We start from the raw sequence: 20586 nt of genomic DNA on the forward strand, positions 1-20586 counted from the left end.
ATATTATAAATAAAAAATATTTAAAGTCTAAATATAATAACCTAACTCTTTTAAAAACAACATGATCTTTTTAAATGAACATAAGAGAGCTCCAATCTCCAAATGTTGTACATTATTAAAAAAAAATGCTATTTTTTTACTTTGGTTTTAACTTCGTCGCTTAATGGATAGCCTATGCCTTTATATATTCATATGCTCAAATATAAATTAAGGGTGTTGCTAATAAGACACCCCTTGAACACCCCATTGATCACTTTTTAAAAAGTTAACCAATAATTAATTGTTTTTAATCAGCTTTTTCGGAAAACAATACAATTTCAGTCAATAAAAATATTTAAAAAATTATTTAGATGTCCATATTGCAATATGGGGTGTCTTTTTAGCCAACCCCATAAATTAAGCATTGAGCCCACTATTGAGAAGTAGATTCATAATTTGGCTAGCCAACCATTTCACTAGTAGACTCAGTAATTTTGTAGTAGGCTTATAATTATGCACCTTAAGGCCTTAGGCCCCCCACCATTTGGCATCCATTTTGTTTGACGCTATCCCATTTTGACATTTTCCTTAAAAACCCGAAAAGAAGTTGATGGTTGTGGATGACATGCTGACTGAAAAGATTTGGGGGTTGTACGTAGCTTCTCAAACCATAAGGGTCGATTATACAATTTGAGCTAACCTTGTGGTAGTCCGCACTGACGCAACGAAACCCTTGATCGACAAAACCCCCCTTCGATCGTTGTTGATCCTATTTTGATTGATTTCCCCTAAATTTATCCACATCTTACATGTTTGATTCTTTTGTTCACAAATAGAAACGATTAGAAGGTAGTATTGACGCTCATCAGCGAGCAATGTCGAGAATTTGGTCGAAGTTAACAGCCATAGTCAGAAATCGGACGTTTATAGGAGCCGATAAAGCCGGAAATCAATACTATGTTCGTACTGAACAGATAGACGGTATCAGTAAGTGCGTCCCCTTTCTTTCTCCCTTGATCACTTTCATTTAGTTCAAGTCCGTCATGTTTATTTTAGTTTCAATGAAGCATGATCGATTCAATTTGTATTTGCGATCAATTCAACCTTAGTTTGATAATCACAACATAACCCGTACTTCTGATTCTCTGCGAAAAAACAAGCTTGGTTTTTTGCTGATTGTACCTTGTATAGTTGATTCTCACTAACCTTCTTTTCAAAAAAAGAAAAATAGATTATAGATCTTACACATTTTACACAACTACATCTTACAAAAATTATCCTTTTGATGCAACAGTGAAGGAGAAACGATGGGTAGAATTCAAAGCCAAAGGGGATGATGATCCGACTTCAATTCCAGGTAAGTCTATACAACAAACATCAGTTATTTACCATGAGTTATGTCTGATTCTCTGAAATGATCTCATTTTGATTTGTGTTTTCATATTCAAGAGCTGTATGATTTTGTTTGTAGTTGAATGGATATGTTGGCTGAATGGGCAACGAAAGATAGCTCCAACACCAGAGGTGAATTCCAATCTTTGACCCAAACATTTGGGTTGACCACATGGATCTTTTTTTATCTGTTTAAAAAAAGTAATGTAAGGATTATATCATTAAAGAAAGAACATAAACTCATTATATTGGTATTAGGAAATGGCTATGCTGGAGGCAAGGCGCCAACGTGTTAAAGAAAATGTTGCATGTAAGTTTCATTAGCTTTCTGTTTATATTTCATTCTTATGCTAAATTGATTTTTGAATATGTAATAAACATGAAGTTTTTCTTATCCTATTAATAATTTCTTGTATGTGATAAAGTGCTGAAGAAGGAAGAGGAAGAAAGGAAAGCTAGGGAAGGCAGTGGTCGTAAAATAACAAGCATGGGTAAGCTACACCTTTTTTATATATATATTTATTAATATTATATTTACTTTACTTCAATGGAAAATAAATCGATCAAAACATATTCTAATACTTTTCTACAGGAAAAGGTGATGGCCCAGACCTCAAAAGTTTCATTCAGCAGCTGCCAGTTGACTCACAAGGTAAACTAATAAACTAAACATCTTAATTCATATTTCTCTATATCATTTATAAGTTTGACATTAAATTATATCCGAAACTCACCCAAGTTTTTGAAAAAAAAAAGGGTTTAATGCAAGTAATAGCAACGTATTTTCCTTTCTCTTTTTATTATAGCATTTTACCTCTTTCTTATAAGGACAATAAACGTTTGAAAAATCTGCGTAATTATAGCAGTGAAAGTTGCTTTTGCATTTGGATTTAACATTGATATAATTGGATGTTGTGAATGTTTCTCTTGAAGATAATAAATCTTCCACACAAACGAGTATCAAGAAACAAAAGGAGAAGGAAATTCAAGATCAAGCAAAACAAGATCGAGAGTACGTCCACCGCTCTAGATTCTACATTTTTTTTTGGCCCACACTGTCCTGCCCAAGAGCATTACTGTCAGGTGTCAATCAGGTACACAGTGGTCCACTAGTTAGCTGACGTAAAAACCCGGGGAGGGCCGTCACAAGGAGCCCTAATATACATTGGAATTTAAAACTCAAGTACAAAGTGGCCCGCTTATACTGTCTTCACTACAAGAAACCTAATCTGTATTGGAATTAAAACTCTTACACTAATGACTTAAACCCTTGAGGTCTTGACTCTATATTGTGTTTGTTAATGTACTTTACAGGTCAGCAGAGCCGACAGGGTCAGGTGCGTCTTTTAGACCAGGCACGTGGCAACCTCCTACATGATTATGGTTACTTGTTTTCAAATTGAGACGTTTTGTAGACATGTAAAATTTTGATTTACCATCATGACCCATGAGTAGTGTGGGGTGAGGCACGTTTACCAATGACTTGCTAATGGAATATGTCTTATGAGGTATATGATTTATTATTTTATGAAATATTTGGGTGTTATTTGATTTTAACACGTTTAAATGGCACCAAGATGGTGATTATGTAGCTTCTACTTTTATTTTTATTTAAACCGTATCATATTAGAAAATATATGTTCAATAGTTTATAGTTATATTATTTTATTGAAACATAATGGTTATGATATATATATATATATATATATATATATATATATATATATATATATATATATATATATATATATATATATATATATATTTTTTTTTTATTATTTTAAGTTTCATATGATTGTTAAGTTATGGAAACTTGTTTACATTAAAAAACGACGAATTAGAATTTCAAATTAAAAGTTTGCATACAATATGTTATATTGAACTACTTGTAACGTTTTTTTGTAATATCTTTTGTAATAATGTTATTTAGATTAATGTATAAATTCTTTTCTTGGTAGTTATAATTAATTTATGAAAAATTTAATATCCTCCTATATATCATTTATTCATGTTAAATGGTGACTTGTGTCAAATAAATATATTAAAAAATTATTATTTTTTTATTAAATATGACACATGAAGATTTAAGATGAGTACTAATTTATAAACTTTAATCATTTTTGGTGGTTGGAGTGGATGCTCCCAACATATTTAGCTTTTCTAGTTCCTTTATAAAAGGATAGGTAAACTGCAAGCAAAACAAGCAAAACACAACAGAGGTTGTAAAAACTGATACTCTGATAGCTTGAAAAGGATTAGGTAAAACTGATACTCTGAAGGGCCCAAATGGGCAAATTTTCTAAAGACACGTGACGATATTTAGGCTAAATACATTAGGTAATCGATCAAAATAAGTAATCTTTTAAACATGTGAGATGGATTTGGTTTTCTTTGTCAACAAGTTAGAATTTTCTTCTATCGATTTATATTGTCATGTATTAATATTTATTATATTGTTATTAATTTATCAATTTTTGCGTTGGTGGTGCCATTCGCCATTTTGAATTCTAAATGTGACAATAATTTATCTTTAAGCAATATAATATTATAAGCCACCTTTTAGGCAATATTTCGACATAGCATTACTTAGTATCACAAACATATAAATGATAACTTCAGTTTAGGCATTACTAAGGTGCTGTTTGATTTTCTGAAGCAAAAATTCATGAAGTCTGCGGATCACCTCTGCAGTAGAAGAAGAGGTGGACCAAACGGCTGCAGACTATAATAAGAAGTGTGTTTGTTTTTTTAATATCTGCATACTGCTGCAGATATTAAAAAATTAAAATAAACTAATTTTATAAACCGAAAATAGTTTTTTAATACGTAAAATTTAATAATGTATAATATTTCGGTAAAAATTAATGATATTTCAGTAAAAAAGAATGATATTTCAACAAAAAATAAATATATTTTAGTAAAAAATAATGATATTTCATCAAGAAATTATCATTATTGAATATAAAAAAAATGAAAAATAAATTCAATAAGAATAAACGAAAAAAAAAACGGAAAAAAAATGTGAAATAAAATTTTAATAACATAAAATCAAAATTTCAGCAATAAAAAAAGAAGAAGAAGAGGTTGGAAGAAGTTAGAAGAGGCAGTACAAGTGTTGCGCCAAACAGAGCCTGCGCAGAGGTTTTTGACTCAGAAGACTTCTAAAAAACAAACAACTGCGAGGTGAAAAGTGTTGCGTGTGTGCTGCGCCACGCAGCAGTAAGAGGTTTGAAGAGGTTTTTTTCCAAAAAACAAACAACACCTAAATTCGTATTAAGGTCTATTCGAGATTCGGAAATTGTATATCTCTATATAACCTAATAGTTATATGGTATTGATAAATAACACGATTGAATGTTACATGATTGGTTAAAAGTACTTTAGATGATTATTTTCAAGACCTTCACGTTGCGGTAGTAACATATGTAGCCAGTGATTGATAACAATAGACTGATAGCTGCCATCTCATCATTTTAGTATCAAAGACGTAGTAGTGGTAGTGCAACGGTAACTTCTGAACCATAAACCCATAATAACAAATGTCAATGTGTCAATAACTACTTTTCCATTTTTACCGGTATTTTATGTTCAAACTTGACTTTCAACTCGTTCTTCCTTTAGTCCCCACACTTTGCAGTCCTCGATAGAGTTGCACAAATCATATCGGATTTTTCAAAAATCTAAAAATTATCCAATCTACATTTTCAAATATCGGGTATTATAAAATCCCAATTGGCTTTATCTTATTTGACACTTGTGAACTCTTTCAATTTTTCTATACTGTGTGTGTGTGTGTGTGTATATATATATACACACACACACACACACACTAGCCATTTACTCGCGCAAAGCGACGGGTGCGAATCAACAAAATGACATAAAAAATTTGTTAAACAAAATGACGAATAGATAAAAATTTCTTATACCTGGGCTAGGATTAAACGTAAGACATTTTTGGGCTTATTCGATTTTAATAGAAAGAAAAACCAAATGAGGAGGTAGCGAGCATGAGAGAGAACCAAGGTTTTGCAGTCAATGGCAAGGTATTCATGATAGACGAATGTTAGATCAATTTGTCTCTTCTAGTTTATATGGAATGCTTTATAACGGGTACATCGTATTAGACCGATTCAAATGGATATGAAAAACACTTAGTCAAACTTTGACCCATTCAAAATCTTATCATCAACTTATCTGACTTTTTCATTATTATTGACAGATTCAGTATTTAGCGATTTAATTGGATATGAGGAACACTTGGTCAAAGTTTGACTCATTCAAAATCTTTTCATCATCATCTTATTTGACTTTTTCATAAATGTTGACCGGATAAGATTTAGTATTTACCGATTCAATTGGATATGAGGAACACTTTGTCAAACTGTGACCCATTCAAAATTTTATTATCATCATCTTATTTGATCCGGATAAGATTTAGTATTTACTGATTCAATTGGATATGAGGAACATTTGGTCAAACTTTAACCCATTCAAAATCTTATCATCATCATCTTATTTGACTTTTTCATATTTAACCCATTCAATTTGAAGATAAGCTTAGAAGACCTATTCAAAATTTGTCTTTGACCGGATAAGATTTATTATTCTCCGATGCATAAAATTATTGTATATAATGTTTAAAAGCTTGTACCTCTTAAAATTAAGCAAAATCTAGTAAATGCTTTTTATGGTATATATATATATATATATATATATATATATATATATATATATATATATATATATATATATATATATATATATATATATATGGTTGAAGTTAATTTTTCTTAAATAATATCAAAAAGCCGGATCATTAGAAAATCTGAATCATATACAATACTAACTGAACCGGACCGAACCAAATTAGACCCGAATAAGCAATTCGATTCGGTTTTCGGGTATCTATATAAGGCTTATTTGGTTTTCGGGTTATTCGGTTCGGGTTACCTAAATAAGGGCTTATTCGGTCCAAATGGATCGAACCGAATATGAAAAGTTACATTTTTTTCCTAACACGATTGCTTATTCGATCTTCTTTTCTATCGATCATTACCCAACAAAACCCACGTAATACACCAAAAAAATCAATGCAATCGAATTCGATCATTCGTATTACACCAAATCGACGATTCGACGACATTACTCTTTGATCGATTAAGGTTTTTCTCATCCTTGCGACATTACTCTTTGATCGATAGTTGCGGCTACTGCCCTTGCGACTTACGATAACCTAGACTCATTGATCGATCATCATCGGTTCAAAGTTCAAACTTCAAAGTCCATTGACGATAAAAAAAAAAAAAAAGTCGGCCCTTGCGTTTGGAAAAAATAATCGTCTCATCATCGTTGTTTTCTAGTTTCTACTATGATCAAACTCCATTCAAGTCATACAAAATACAGTATTTATAATCACATTGTAAATGTTATTTGTAAATGTTATTCGGTTTATTCGGATTATTTGGCTCCTTAATCATCTTCTACATGTTATTTTGGTTATTCGGGTCGGAACCGAACCGAACCGAATAATACCCGAACCGAACCGAACCCGTATTACTTATTTGGTTCGGTTGTCGGTTCATACAATTACCCTTATTCAGTTTTCGGTTTATTTGGGTTCGGATCGGTTCGATTCGGTTCCAACTCGAATAACATCCCTAATACTAATCCAATGTATATTGAATTCATTAAAACTTATTTTAAGACCAAAACCAAATAAACCCACACACTAATCTGAATATTATCTTTCCCCATATCCAATGAAGTTTTTTTTTTTTTTTTTTTTTTTGGGACTAGATTGAATCGAACTTTTGGGCACACACCTCTAGTTCTCCGATAAAATTGAAGGGCGTTGCGGTGCCCCAACATTTGTAATGTCAACTCGTGTATATGAGAACACATTCAACACCTCTATGGCTAGACTAGAATCCTACATAGTGCCTATTTGTCATGACAAACACCACACCTAGCACATAAGGCAAAATGACAAGAGCTAGCCCTTTCTCTTTCTTCTCCTTGCCGTGACTTTCTTTCTTTTTCTTTTCTATGACAAAATGGCAAGGGTTACACCACACTTATTGCTCGGCAAAGAAATGGAAAAGATGAGGTGGAAGTGACCATATGTTGATACAACATCTAATAATTAATAAAACTTTAGTGTGTTTCGTAAATTGGTAAAGCAATTATATATTTGTTACATAATTAAGTACTATATTGTAAATTATTTTACTATTTTTTTTAATAAAATAACTTATAGATTAGAATATTACAACGACTTAGATATATTTTGGATAGTCTTTTGACAAATTTGATCGATTTACTTTTGTCAACTATTTGAAGTTTATCAATTTGACGATGACAAACAGACAAAGCGTACATCATTTTTCTTGGGACAAGGAATATCCATTTCCTCATCCGTTTGGTTGTGTCACGTTTTCCAACGCCATATGTTGATAGAATTATTATGGATATCTATTTTGGTATTATTGTTTTTTTATATATAACAGGGTCTCTTATTAACTAACTTTAACAAAATACAAAAGTTTCAACAAATATATAAAATACTTATTTTAATATTTGATCTAATTCATATTTAAATGACTTACTAACTGATTGTTTAGCTAAGAAATTTAAACATCGTTCTCATGGTTTAACTTCCGTTATGCCTAAAAGATTGTTTAGATAACAAATTTAGTGTTCCATATTTATTTTTTTATTTTTAAATATGATAAAGAAATATAGTTTCATAGAATGTAGGCATCCAACAGTAGAAAGAACAAATGGGTAAATTGGAGTGTGCATTACACACTCGTTCCGTTTCAAGCCGACTCAAGCCAAATCAAGCCGAGCCGAGCCGAGCGGATTTCAATTGAAATCCTTATCAACTACGGACCTTTACACATGGTCAAAGTATACTTCAAGCCTCGATTATACCGTTGATCTTTATCCTCGTACAAATCTCACCGTCCATCGTCCCTCACCTACTCATCATCATCCTCCTTACCCTACACCACCCCACACTAGAACTCAAGCTCCACTCACAGTCGGCACTAGGCAGCCATGAAAGACTTCAACAACCTCCTCTCTCTCTCCACTTTTAATTTTTAGGGTTTTTTATTTTTTCTTTTCTTCTGGTATATCGTGATGTATATAGCGATTACCAACTCATCATCTTCATCTGCAATTCTTAGAGCTTCTTCTAAAGTTCGTTTCTCTACTTCTCTTCAACCCAAACCTTGTCTCGTCAGAGCTTCACTTCTTTCTTCGCCGTTCAGATCGGTCAGCACTTCATCGGCGTTCCGTTCTGTATCACGGTGGAGTCACGGTGTTGATTGGAGATCCAGTGTTACTTCTAGGGCTCAGATCGTAGCAGTTGCTCCTGTCGTTCAACAATTCCAACGAAAGATCGCTACCATGGGTATATATCTATGTTTAACCACTGCTGAATATCCATTTCTTATTACTTTTCTGTTTAGGATTTGTCAAATCAAGAGTATACGGGGTTTTGACTTTACGTCACTGGATTTTGATTTCATTTCTTTAATCAATCAATACTGTATTTTCATTAATTTAATCATTGTCAATCGATGACCTACAACATACGCAAAGCTAGTTATGCTACTTGGATTGGACCTATATAGCACTTTTCATGTCCTTTCGTTTTGCAGTTTTTGATTTTGCTCGTTCAGATAGAACAAGAACTTGCGTTTTGATTTTTGAGATCAAACCTGTAATATCGTCAAATTAAATGTTGATTTAGATTTGTCGCAAGTTTGACACCTAGATATTCTACTTATACTTGCTACTTAGTGGATTCAAAGTGTGTGCATATTTCTTTTGTGAATCCTTGGGGAATATGGACTTTATGATGCTGAATTGCCGATTATAGCTTTTTTAGATTTGCTTTTGTTGTTCCTTTCAGAAAAAAGTTATTTGTACTACTAGTTGTCTAGATTCGTTGAGGGTGTTAATGAGATGAAGGGAACAAGCATTTGTTCCATCATGATGCTGGAATTTCACTATTTGTTTTGTCTCCTTTTCATTTCTCTTTCACTAACTTTTTCTAAACTATGCAGCTTCTGAAAACCCTTTCAAAGGCATATTCACCAGTCTCCCCAAGCCTGGAGGAGGAGAGTTCGGAAAGTATTACAGTCTTCCTGCACTAAATGATCCACGAATTGGTAGGGACATGAAACTTTTCCTAATTGTATAAAGTTTCTCTTTTCTCCTTCTGATCGTTTAGAATAGAACATAACCTTTTTTTAAGTTCCCTGCTTCTTAATTCTTATTCACATTTGATGATCCTTCACGCTCATTATTTTTTTCACACTTGTTCTTCACATATATGCAGACAAGCTACCATACTCTATAAAAATCCTTTTAGAGTCTGCCATACGCAATTGTGATGACTTTCAAGTTACCAAGAATGATGTTGAAAAGATCATCGACTGGGAAAATACTTCACCAAAACAAGTGGAGATTCCATTTAAACCTGCTCGTGTTCTCTTACAGGTGAATATCCTTACATCTGCAATTATAAAAGCATACAACTTTTCACCCCTTCTTTCATTTCTAATAATCCATAATATCTTCTCAGGATTTTACTGGAGTTCCAGCTGTAGTTGACCTTGCTTGTATGCGAGATGCTATGAACAGACTCGGTGGTGACTCCAAGAAGATCAACCCATTGGTGAGTAATATTCTAACTATTCACTTCTGATATCGTTTTGAATCATCAATAGTTTTTTGACTTTTTCATTCTTTCAAATCTTGATGTTTCCCAGGTGCCAGTTGACCTTGTGATTGACCATTCAGTTCAAGTTGATGTTGCAAGAAGTGCAAATGCTGTTCAAGCAAACATGGACCTTGAATTTCAACGCAACAACGAACGATTTGCTTTCCTTAAATGGGGATCACATGCTTTTGACAACATGCTTGTTGTCCCCCCTGGTTCTGGTATTGTTCACCAGGTAAAAAAGATTCACACATTCAAACCACATGATTCACTATGAGTATTTGAGCACTCCTCTTAAAAGTTTTTCTCATATTTTCAGGTAAATTTGGAGTATCTTGGTAGAGTTGTGTTCAACACTGATGGCGTTCTCTATCCAGATAGTGTTGTTGGAACTGATTCCCACACAACTATGATTGATGGATTGGGAGTAGCTGGTTGGGGAGTAGGTGGAATTGAAGCTGAAGCAACTATGCTTGGACAAGTATACCACTTGATAAATTATCAAACTCATTTAGTATTTTAATTATCATCCAACTTATGTGGTATATTAATTTGTTGATGACAGCCCATGAGCATGGTTTTACCTGGTGTTGTTGGCTTCAAGTTGTCTGGAAAGTTGCAAAATGGTGTCACAGCTACTGATTTGGTGTTAACCGTGACCCAAATGTTGAGAAAGCATGGTGTTGTTGGCAAATTTGTTGAGTTCTTTGGTAATGTCTCTGTTATTTAATAAGATATTTTAAATCTTTTTGAGGTTTTGACACATTGTTCCCTTGTATCTTTGTGTAGGTGAGGGTATGAGTGAGCTGTCTTTGGCTGATAGAGCAACTATTGCAAATATGTCACCCGAATATGGTGCAACCATGGGCTTTTTCCCTGTAGATCGTGTCACACTTCAATACCTTAAATTGACAGGAAGAAGTGATGAAACTGTGAGTTGTCTTCGAATATTAAAATAGAAAGTTTTCAATTTCAACTAATTCTGTCTTGATTTGGTTTTAGGTGGCTATGATTGAAGCATACTTGCGAGCAAACAACATGTTTGTTGATTATAGTGAGGTTAGGTTATGTAATATTTACATTATTCCCCTTCATGTTTCATGTTTTTTGTTATTTCTTTAAATCTGACATTGTTGCTATATCCCTCAGCCTCAACAAGAGAAAGTTTACTCGGCTTATCTACAGTTGGACCTAAATGATGTTGAACCCTGTATTTCTGGTCCAAAACGGTATGTATGTTGCAATTTTGTATTTTTTTTTTTTCTGAATTTCTGTCGAGTAAATAGTGGATTTATGGCTACTTTCTTGCTAACAGGCCACATGACCGTGTACCCATAAAAGACATGAAGGCTGACTGGCATGCATGCCTTGATAACAAAGTTGGATTTAAGGTGAGATTAAGATTATTCAGTTGACATTAATATGATTATTACACCATAATATTAGTTAGAGTTTTATTTAAACTTTTATATTTTCATTCACAGGGCTTTGCAGTTCCAAAAGAGGCACAAGAGAAAGTTGTGAGCTTTCCATTTAATGGACAAACTGCTGAGCTGAAGCATGGTAGTGTTGTGATAGCAGCTATTACAAGCTGTACAAACACATCAAACCCTAGTGTAATGCTTGGAGCTGGTCTTGTTGCCAAAAAAGCTTGTGAACTTGGTTTGGAGGTTTGTGTAGCTTACACTTCTTTAAAAATATTCTAATATTTTTATGCTATGTATTCTTTTTGTTAAACAAGTCTTTATTATCATGTATTAGGTCAAACCATGGGTAAAAACCAGCCTTGCCCCTGGTTCTGGGGTTGTCACAAAATACTTGCTCCAGAGGTAAAATTACGATTTTGTGCTTGATTATCTTTTTAATCTCCTTGCCTTCCATTTTATAACTTTCCTCGTGTATACAGTGGTCTGCAAAAGTACTTGGACCAGCAGGGATTCAGCATAGTGGGCTATGGCTGCACTACATGTATTGGAAACTCAGGAGATCTTCATGAATCGGTTGCATCAGCAATTACTGACAATGGTATAATTGTAATTTATGTAATAAATTACAAAAACGGGCCCTGTAGTTTCTGCTTTTTTCCTTGTTTAGTCCAAACATGAAACCTTTGTTCAGTTGTAGTCCTTATTTCAACGTTCCAGGGACTAAACTTGGAAAAAAAAGTTCCAAGTTTCAATTTTGGAGTGAAACAAAGTAAAAATCAAAAAGCACAGGGACCATTATTGTAATAAGCTAATTTATTTAACTCTTGAAAACATATTTGTTGCAGATATTGTTGCTGCAGCTGTGCTTTCCGGAAACCGAAACTTTGAAGGGCGTGTTCACCCACTGACAAGAGCCAACTACCTTGCTTCACCTCCTTTAGTCGTGGCGTACGCACTTGCTGGCACGGTATGTGTAAAATTACTTTTCTACCCTCCAAGAAACACAAATTCATATCCTGTTTTGCATGTTGTGTGTTTTAGGTCGACATCGACTTCGAAAACGAACCAATAGGGACCACAAAGGACGGAAAGAATGTCTACTTTAGAGACGTTTGGCCAAGCACCGAAGAAATCGCTCAGGTAGATATATTCATAAATAAATACTATTATAGTTTAAAAACCGTTTTAGTTTTCCACATGAAGTGAATCTCAAAGGGACAAAATGGTAAATCTGCAGGTGGTTCAATCAAGCGTGTTGCCTGATATGTTCAAAAGTACATACAACGCAATCACACAGGGCAACCCCATGTGGAACAAGTTATCTGTCCCAACATCAAGTCTCTATTCATGGGACCCTAACTCAACCTACATTCACGAACCACCATATTTCAAAGACATGACCATGGACCCACCAGGCCCCCACGGGGTCAAGGACGCTTACTGTTTGCTAAATTTCGGTGACAGCATCACCACCGATCACATCTCGCCAGCTGGCAGCATCCATAAAGACAGCCCTGCTGCAAAGTTCCTCCTTGACCGTGGCGTTGACCGTAGAGACTTCAACTCCTATGGCAGCCGTCGTGGCAACGATGAAATTATGGCAAGGGGCACTTTCGCAAATATTCGCATTGTTAACAAGCTTTTAAATGGTGAAGTGGGACCCAAAACTATCCACATTCCTACTGGAGAGAAGCTTTCCGTGTTTGACGTTGCAACGGTATGTCACATAACACATTTTATTTATTTTAGTAAATTTCAAGAATGGTCCATGCGGTTTGTCACTTTTTCTAAAAACTGACAAAGTTGTGATGTGGATGTTTATTACAAACAGAGGTACAAAGAAGCGGGGCAGGATACTATTGTCTTGGCGGGTGCAGAATATGGAAGTGGGAGTTCAAGGGACTGGGCTGCAAAGGGACCAATGTTGCAGGGGGTGAAAGCGGTGATAGCAAAAAGTTTTGAGAGGATTCATAGGAGTAATTTGGTTGGTATGGGGATTATTCCACTGTGCTTCAAGGCAGGTGAGGATGCGGAGACGTTAGGTTTGACCGGTCATGAGCGTTACACTATTGACTTACCTTCAAAAGTTAGTGAGATAAAGCCTGGCCAAGATGTTACTGTTACAACTGATAATGGGAAATCTTTCACGTGTACAGCTCGATTTGATACTCAGGTATCATCTCTATATTCTGTTTCTATATTGATTGTTGGAGTCTTTATTTTATTTAATATTTTATTTAATTATTTGGCTGTTTATCTTTGCAGGTGGAATTGACGTATTTTGATCATGGTGGTATTCTTCAATATGTCATCAGGAATTTGATTAAGGAATAAAGGCTTGCTTTGTTAAACTGAACTTCTGAAATCCTACATCAATAATCTCTCCACATCTTTCCTTTTCTGAATAATGTTGGAACTTGTGTTTGCTTTTGGTTGCTTATTCTTGTGGATAATATAGCGATTTCATTTCATCCTACGATAATGAGTTTTTATTTCTTTCTTCTTTTTATTTATTTATTTATTTATTTCGGGTTTTAGTTGGAGTTAACATGTGATTCCGGTATGTCATGGTTGAGTTGTTGCTTTCAGCCAATCACTGTTTCTATGATATTTGAATCTTTCCTTTGTCTGCAGAAAGAGAAGGTTCTAATTCCTTCTCTATTCTCTGTTGGTAATGATTATGTATAGGGATGAGCAAAAGGACCGAACCGGTCCGAACCGGGAACCGGCTTCGGCCAAATGAAGAACCGAACTGGCCCGGCGGTTCTACCGGTTCTCGGTTCCTACCGGTTTTTGTCGTGTCATCAAATGTTGGAACCGGTCTTCGAACAATAGCATCATACGATTCCGGTTTTTGCCGGTTCTACCGTTTTTTGCCGGTTCTACCGGTTATATCGGTTCCGATTCCTACTGGTTCCCAGTTCCAAAAATCCACAAAAATAACATCCCGGTCCCGGCCCAACCGGTTCCATCGGGTTCCGGTTCCGGCCGGTTCCCCGGTTCACATGCTCATCCCTTATGTTGATGATATATCGTTAAAAGCATACTATAAACTATTATTTAATTACTGTAAATATATTTGTTGAAGTATTATACCATCAGTTCTATGTGACACACCCACTACTTCATTTCACATACCAAAGGAGAAAACAGAAAAAGATTCTAAAAGAGTATGGGAACACTAGCAACCCAAGGATTCTACAAAAAGTATTTTTTGAATACTTTTCCCTTCTGGCGGATAGATATTTTGCAAATGTACGTCTTCCGCAAATTTGAAAAAAGACAAACGATATTTAACTACTTCCAAAACAAACATCTTATTGTTTTCATAGAAGAATATTAAAAGTTTCTACTTCTTTGGAGACTATAGCAGCTCGAATTGCTATATCTATCTTGTTCCTTTTTTCTTTTATCATTAATCCCGGAAGAATTGTCATCCCAGTAGTCTGTGGTGTCCACTTATATCTATCTGCTATATTTACTTACCTAATCCGATTTTGCTGAATATATGATGATAATATAAATGTCTTAAAGTTAGGAGATTAATATTTGACTTGATTAATTGTTTTGTGATTAATATAATTGATTTTTTAAATGGTCACATAATTAATTTGTATATTAATGGAACTTAATAATTAATGTCAAATATTGATGGAATTAATTTTTAAGTTTAAATTAAAAGGTTTAATTTTTGAAATTTAAAATGTAAACTAGTATTTTTGAAAAGTTTTGAAAAATATACCCTTATACTATATGTAACTTTAAAAGTCTAATATTACTATATGTATAAGACGAGTCAGACGAATCGTTAGTACGCCTCATTCACGAAGTTGTTCTATAACAAAGGTATAAGAAAACTGACTATAAAATGGCGATTGAATGAGTATTCACTCTCAACCACCGCTTCCTTGATTGGTGGAGGGTCATCAACCGAACGAGTTTTATAGGACAAATAATTTCTCGTTAATAAGTATAATGAGTTAAAAAGTAACTAAACATTTATTTTTAATTCCTAATCTTAGTTACTTTAGAAAAAATGTAAATTTGTATGCTAACCCATGAAATCGCACATTGCACTTTATGAGTCGTTAGTAGAGCGTGTGTGGTTAACCGACACACAAATAGGGACAAATAAAGAGTGGCGATGAGTGTCTCGAAATATATCATTGATTAATGGAGCGTGTGTGGTTAACCGACACATTAAAATGAGATGATAAATGACATCGAGAGTACCAAACTAATTTGCATGGTTCTTTACATCTTGTTTGTGAGCCTTGGGTATCCCAATCACAAATGGAAGAGCATAATCAAGATTAACCTTGTCATTGAAAAGTTAAATGAATCTCAAAAGATCTAGGATATTCATTTAAAAACCAAATTCATTTAAATTTCGTTTTTCGATGGTGAAATTCGTAAATCGTCATTTACCTACCTTTAGATAATTTACAATTAGATTACGACATCCCTTTTCTAAGTTGTAAATTATTTAGTTGGGGATCCTAACCTTGATATTTCATTTCAGTGTTATATTGAGGATTATTCTTATCTAACTAAAACTCTCTTTCTACTCTTTCAGATATCTACTCCAACCGATGCTTCTCGTTCCTCCTCTTCCTCCTCCAACAACTTCTCCTTGTTGAACATCTGTTCGAATGTGCAATTGGATGACACTAACTATATGATTGGATACGCAACATTAACATAACCCTTCGTTTTGAGGACAAGGAATATGTCCTTGAGAAACCATTAGATGAAATTGATGAAGAGAAGGTCAATCCTGAAGAAATGGTCGCCTACAAGAAACACTATAATGATGCCACAAAAGTTGTGTGCATCATGGTGGCCACATTGACTCTGGAATTGCAAAGGCACTATGAGGATTACTGGCCGTACGAGATGAACAAGGACCTTATGGAGAAATACCATAAGTGTAACACCGCAGATTCGGGCTAGTCAATTTAGAGACAATAAACGTCAAAAGAGACTTTTTGATAGAAGATTATTTAGAATAAATGATATTAACTAAGTTATAATATATGTCACAAGGGTTCCGTACATATAAAGAACCCTGAAATCCGAGTTATAACGAAGAAGTTATGATATGTCGAAGTTTTACAGCAAAATTGACACGACACCGAGAATCGTAATGTAACATCCCGTTTCGGATTGTCCATGATTAGGGTTCGTGGGCCACGAGCCGGGCATGAGGAAGTCTCGGGTTGTGGAAAGTTGCTGGGATCGTAAGGCATCTCGTCACCTGTCCATAGAAATGAGGATCTTGAGAATCTGAAGTTATATCAAAGAAGCTATGATAGTTTGGGAGTTATGGAAAGTTGAGTCCTTATGGAGAAATGAGTGGCAGCGGGTACGCTGGGCGTATGTATGATTACGCTTAGCGTACCTATGAGTGTGGATTGGACACGAGTACCACCTAGTATGCTGGGCGTACCAGAGGGTACGCTGGGCGTACTAGGCGCTGAAGGAAAACCCTAATTCAAGTGGTGACCCTATTTAAAGGATGTGATGGTCTCATTTCTGGCCACCTTCCTCAGCCATTAAACCCTCTCAAACCCTAAAATAATCGTTCTTGAGCTTGTGGGTGGCCATGTTGAGCTTGTATGTGTTATTGTGGGCTCTTTGGAGTTAAGAAGGAGCATGAAAGAGAATGGAGTTGAAGTCCAGGCCTTGGATCTGAGCTTTCTTGGGGCTAGAGCATCATTTGAAGGTAAAAAGCTCAAAGCTTTCCCATTCCTTTTGATCTATACTTAGTATGGTCCATTTTAGGGTTTTATGTCCCAAGATTTGAACTTTGTGAGTTGGTGAACTCTAGAGATAAATGACATATCCTTTTAAGCGTATTTAGTGGTGGGGAACCATAAAAATGAGATCTTGATAATGAGATTCAACCCATGCATGAGCTATGTGCATTTTGGGTTAAGGAAGTAAGAGTTTCATGTGTTGTGACCTAATCAGCCATGCAAAGGCTTAAAGTTGATAACTTTATGGAATAGGAGATGTTAGGAAGTCCAGATCCAAGATATGAGTTAAGGTCTTAAAGGATCAAGACCCAGAAATTTATTTAAGCAAAACTGAGAGAACGCCCAGCGTAATCCTAGTACGCACCGCGTACTAGGCTGATGTGACATCCCCAAAATCACGGCCAGAATAGACCGGTTTCATTTATGATTTTAGAATAATTTCAGAGTAAATCTTTTTGATTTAAAAGATTTGCGGAATTTGTTCCCAAAAAAAACGTGATAAAATAATATTTACCAAAACATTTCCTAAAGAAATGTATTTTCATTATATAATCAAAACTCGGGATGTCATGTTCCGATACAGACCATAAAACATAAACGATAACATTATAAGTCATTCAACAAATATATACATATACAAACTTGTAAACAAAACAACTTGATGATTCATCCATCTTATGCCCTTGCGCCACTTCCTGTAATACAAATAAACTGAGTGGGTCAGGCTTGAGAGCCTGGTGAGCATATAGGGTTTTCATCCCACAATAAATAATTAAATTAATTTTCATCAACCAACAATAACCCAATTACCCATTCCCGTTATTCTCACTTTACGTCCCTAAAATAACTAACACAAGGGACCTAGTCTAAGAATATTTCATCGGGGCGACAACATATGCTTCGGGGGTTTCCCAGCAATATATGTCAAATAAGGCAACCATGAGGGGGATGGAGTACAGCGAATGAACACCCAAGTTCATTAACACCTACAGGTGGCGAGCCTGCTAGCGTTCCATAAGACTGTCTAGAAAAGTCTGTGGTCATCATCTAAACTCCGCTAGATGACTGAATCAAAAACAACATCGAGGCCTCTCATCTGTTTATCACACATCAACTATCTACCCATGTTCTACCCAACATATTAGTAGATAAAAATATATATTTTTATACATAGTTTAAAACCTGTATAGCATTCTCATTCAATACATACTCCAAACAACAGATGAGACACATACACATAACACGTATTTCATAGAGAATAAATCATATCTATGAGATTGAAGAAAGTGAATATACATTCACACATATAACAATAAATTATACACATAGCACGTATTTCGTATAAAATACTTCATAATTATGCGTTAGAAGAAAGTAACTACACACTCACTTGATCAGAAGATGCTCGGACAACACTACGACTTGTAGAAGTAGTATTCTTCGGTAGATCTGGAAGATCTTCACACAAACCGGGCTCCTCGCGGGTAGAGCTTCGACTCGGAAACTTTTTTCTTCTCGGGATCTTCGGGCTTCGGGACTCACGATGATACCGGGGCTTCGGGATATTTCTTGCATGTAAATCGAGGTAAAACGGGAGAGAGAGGAGAGAAAATAGCAACCCTAAACGGCTGGCTCTTCAAATCTATTTATAGGGCAAAATTTGCCCTTGCCACATCGTGGCACCTTTTTCCACATTGTGGGCTTGGTCGTCACTGCATGTGTCATCGCAAGTTACATCTGGGGGACTCCAGGAGGTGTTAGAAGACTTGCCACGTCGTGGTATCTGACAGTTTTGAGGTTTCGCATACGAACTCCGTTTTCGACGTTCTTTATATTGACGCGTAGGTGATATTATGATCTACTCTCGTTTAGACTCCGTTGGCTAATCTTTTTATCGTTTCAGTACTATTAACGAGATCTTCGATTCTCATTTAGATTGTTTCGGCTAAAAACCGTTCGATCTCAAATCGAGTATTCGGGCTGCATACTGCTAAGTCGAAACTTCAGAAAATCATAACTTCCTCATACGAAGTCAGATTTGGGCATTCTTTTTATGCACGCTCTCGGTTTAATGAACTCTTCAACTTTCGTTTAGATTACTAAGGCTAGATATCACTCTATCTTAAATTCGTATTTTACGTCATCGGCATCGTGTCGGTTCTATCGCGAAACTTCGACAGATCATAACTTCTTCGTTATAAATCGGATTTCGGAATTCTTTATATATTCGAAAACCTCGTTTCAACTACTACAACATTATCCAAAGATATCGGCTTTATCTACTATTTTATTTTGATGCTTATTTTTATTCTTAATTCATTTAAGCCACACAACTAAGCACAAAACATATAATACTCAAATAATACATTCTTATTATTTCAAAATGGGTTACAAAGGTTAACGTAGACTAATACATTGCTATTAATGACAAGCCTAGAAACACAGGCGTTACAGCTGAGGTTCCCGATCAGGATTGTGCATGCTTGAGTACGCTGAGCGTACTAAAGGAGGTACGGTGTAACCCCTCTGTGGGCTTTTGGGCTAAGTGATGTTTTGGACCTTGAGTGTTGGGCCTGGCATTTGGGCCTTTGTGTCACACCCCCAAACCAAGGATGGCGGAAACATCCGGGGGTGGAGGACTTCATGTACAGTATCACAACAACGTGTATAATAGTGCTCAAAGTAAATACAACAATCATAAATACAATTGAAAAAGTTACACCAAATTATATGTTTACATATTTCAAAATCAATTACATTATGATGACAAAAGTAAATTGTTGACGGTTGAACGTCCCATCCTCAAAGCGTTGAAGTTTTCCTGTTTCATTGATTTCCTGAGAATACAAGTAGTTTTGAAAAAGTGTCAACAATTAAGTTGGTGAGTTCATAAGAATTTTGTTTGAAGTAGAAGCCGTTTTCCTTGTAAAATCGATATGGTTTGATTTCCATAAAATCCAATATTTTCTTAGTTAAGTGTGAATAGAAATATTCCTATATGATGCATTAATGAACCCTAGAATGACCCGTAGAGTTCCTCTATAATCGTCCAGCGTATATAAGTTATATAAGGTTTAAATTAGATAAAACGTTGAATATAGTGGGTCTGCCCTAGGCCCACAACCAAACAAGGAACAGGAGATGAGGCAGGCACCACTAATTCTAGGCCAATCGAGACTAAATTCTTATATGACTCAAACATATACGCTCAGCAATTATAGTTGAAATCTAATAATTCTAGATGAAATATAGTTTTAATATCATAATAACTATCTTAAGTGAACCTGGTACTTTG

The 20586-nt window shown here is 35.1% G+C and overlaps 2 protein-coding genes across 3 annotated transcripts; both read left to right on the plus strand.

Moving 5' to 3' along the window:
* Positions 1-620: 620 nt before the first annotated feature.
* LOC145014973 (NADH:ubiquinone oxidoreductase, 17.2kDa subunit) lies at positions 621-2928 on the plus strand. Of its 2 annotated transcripts, none has more exons than XM_078973420.1 (8): positions 621-970; positions 1274-1336; positions 1451-1503; positions 1630-1681; positions 1797-1862; positions 1964-2023; positions 2305-2383; positions 2686-2928. In XM_078973420.1, coding segments are annotated over exons 1-8 (438 nt in total). In that variant the 5' UTR covers positions 621-969; the 3' UTR covers positions 2750-2928. The 2 variants fall into 2 exon arrangements, with proteins under 2 accessions (XP_078829546.1, XP_078829545.1); XM_078973419.1 differs by having other exon boundaries at positions 624-966.
* A 5516-nt stretch (positions 2929-8444) lies between these two features.
* LOC145014972 (aconitate hydratase, cytoplasmic) lies at positions 8445-14008 on the plus strand. The gene is made up of 19 exons (XM_078973418.1): positions 8445-8788; positions 9447-9551; positions 9722-9882; positions 9968-10060; positions 10155-10340; positions 10425-10586; positions 10671-10815; positions 10895-11037; positions 11108-11164; positions 11255-11334; positions 11421-11496; positions 11590-11775; positions 11867-11934; positions 12012-12130; positions 12378-12499; positions 12574-12672; positions 12770-13249; positions 13364-13705; positions 13798-14008. The coding sequence occupies exons 1-19, from the start codon at positions 8515-8517 to the stop codon at positions 13864-13866; spliced, it is 2967 nt and encodes a 988-aa protein (XP_078829544.1). The 5' UTR covers positions 8445-8514; the 3' UTR covers positions 13867-14008.
* The last annotated feature ends 6578 nt before the right edge of the window (positions 14009-20586 follow it).

The sequence above is a fragment of the Lactuca saligna genome, chromosome 9, assembly GCF_052625555.1.
Source record: "Lactuca saligna cultivar CGN05327 chromosome 9, ASM5262555v1, whole genome shotgun sequence".
NCBI lineage: Eukaryota > Viridiplantae > Streptophyta > Magnoliopsida > Asterales > Asteraceae > Lactuca > Lactuca saligna.

Bases quoted from the DNA above. Each gene is read 5' to 3' on its own strand.
- LOC145014972 (XM_078973418.1), top strand. From the start codon at position 8,515: ATGTATATAGCGATTACCAACTCATCATCTTCATCTGCAATTCTTAGA. The intron at 11,935-12,011 runs GTAAAATTACGA...TCGTGTATACAG, and splicing joins ACAAAATACTTGCTCCAGAG to TGGTCTGCAAAAGTACTTGG. The intron at 12,131-12,377 runs GTATAATTGTAA...TATTTGTTGCAG, and splicing joins ATCAGCAATTACTGACAATG to ATATTGTTGCTGCAGCTGTG.
- LOC145014973 (XM_078973419.1), top strand. From the start codon at position 855: ATGTCGAGAATTTGGTCGAAGTTAACAGCCATAGTCAGAAATCGGACG. The intron at 1,504-1,629 runs GTGAATTCCAAT...TATTGGTATTAG, and splicing joins AGATAGCTCCAACACCAGAG to GAAATGGCTATGCTGGAGGC. The intron at 2,024-2,304 runs GTAAACTAATAA...TTTCTCTTGAAG, and splicing joins GCTGCCAGTTGACTCACAAG to ATAATAAATCTTCCACACAA.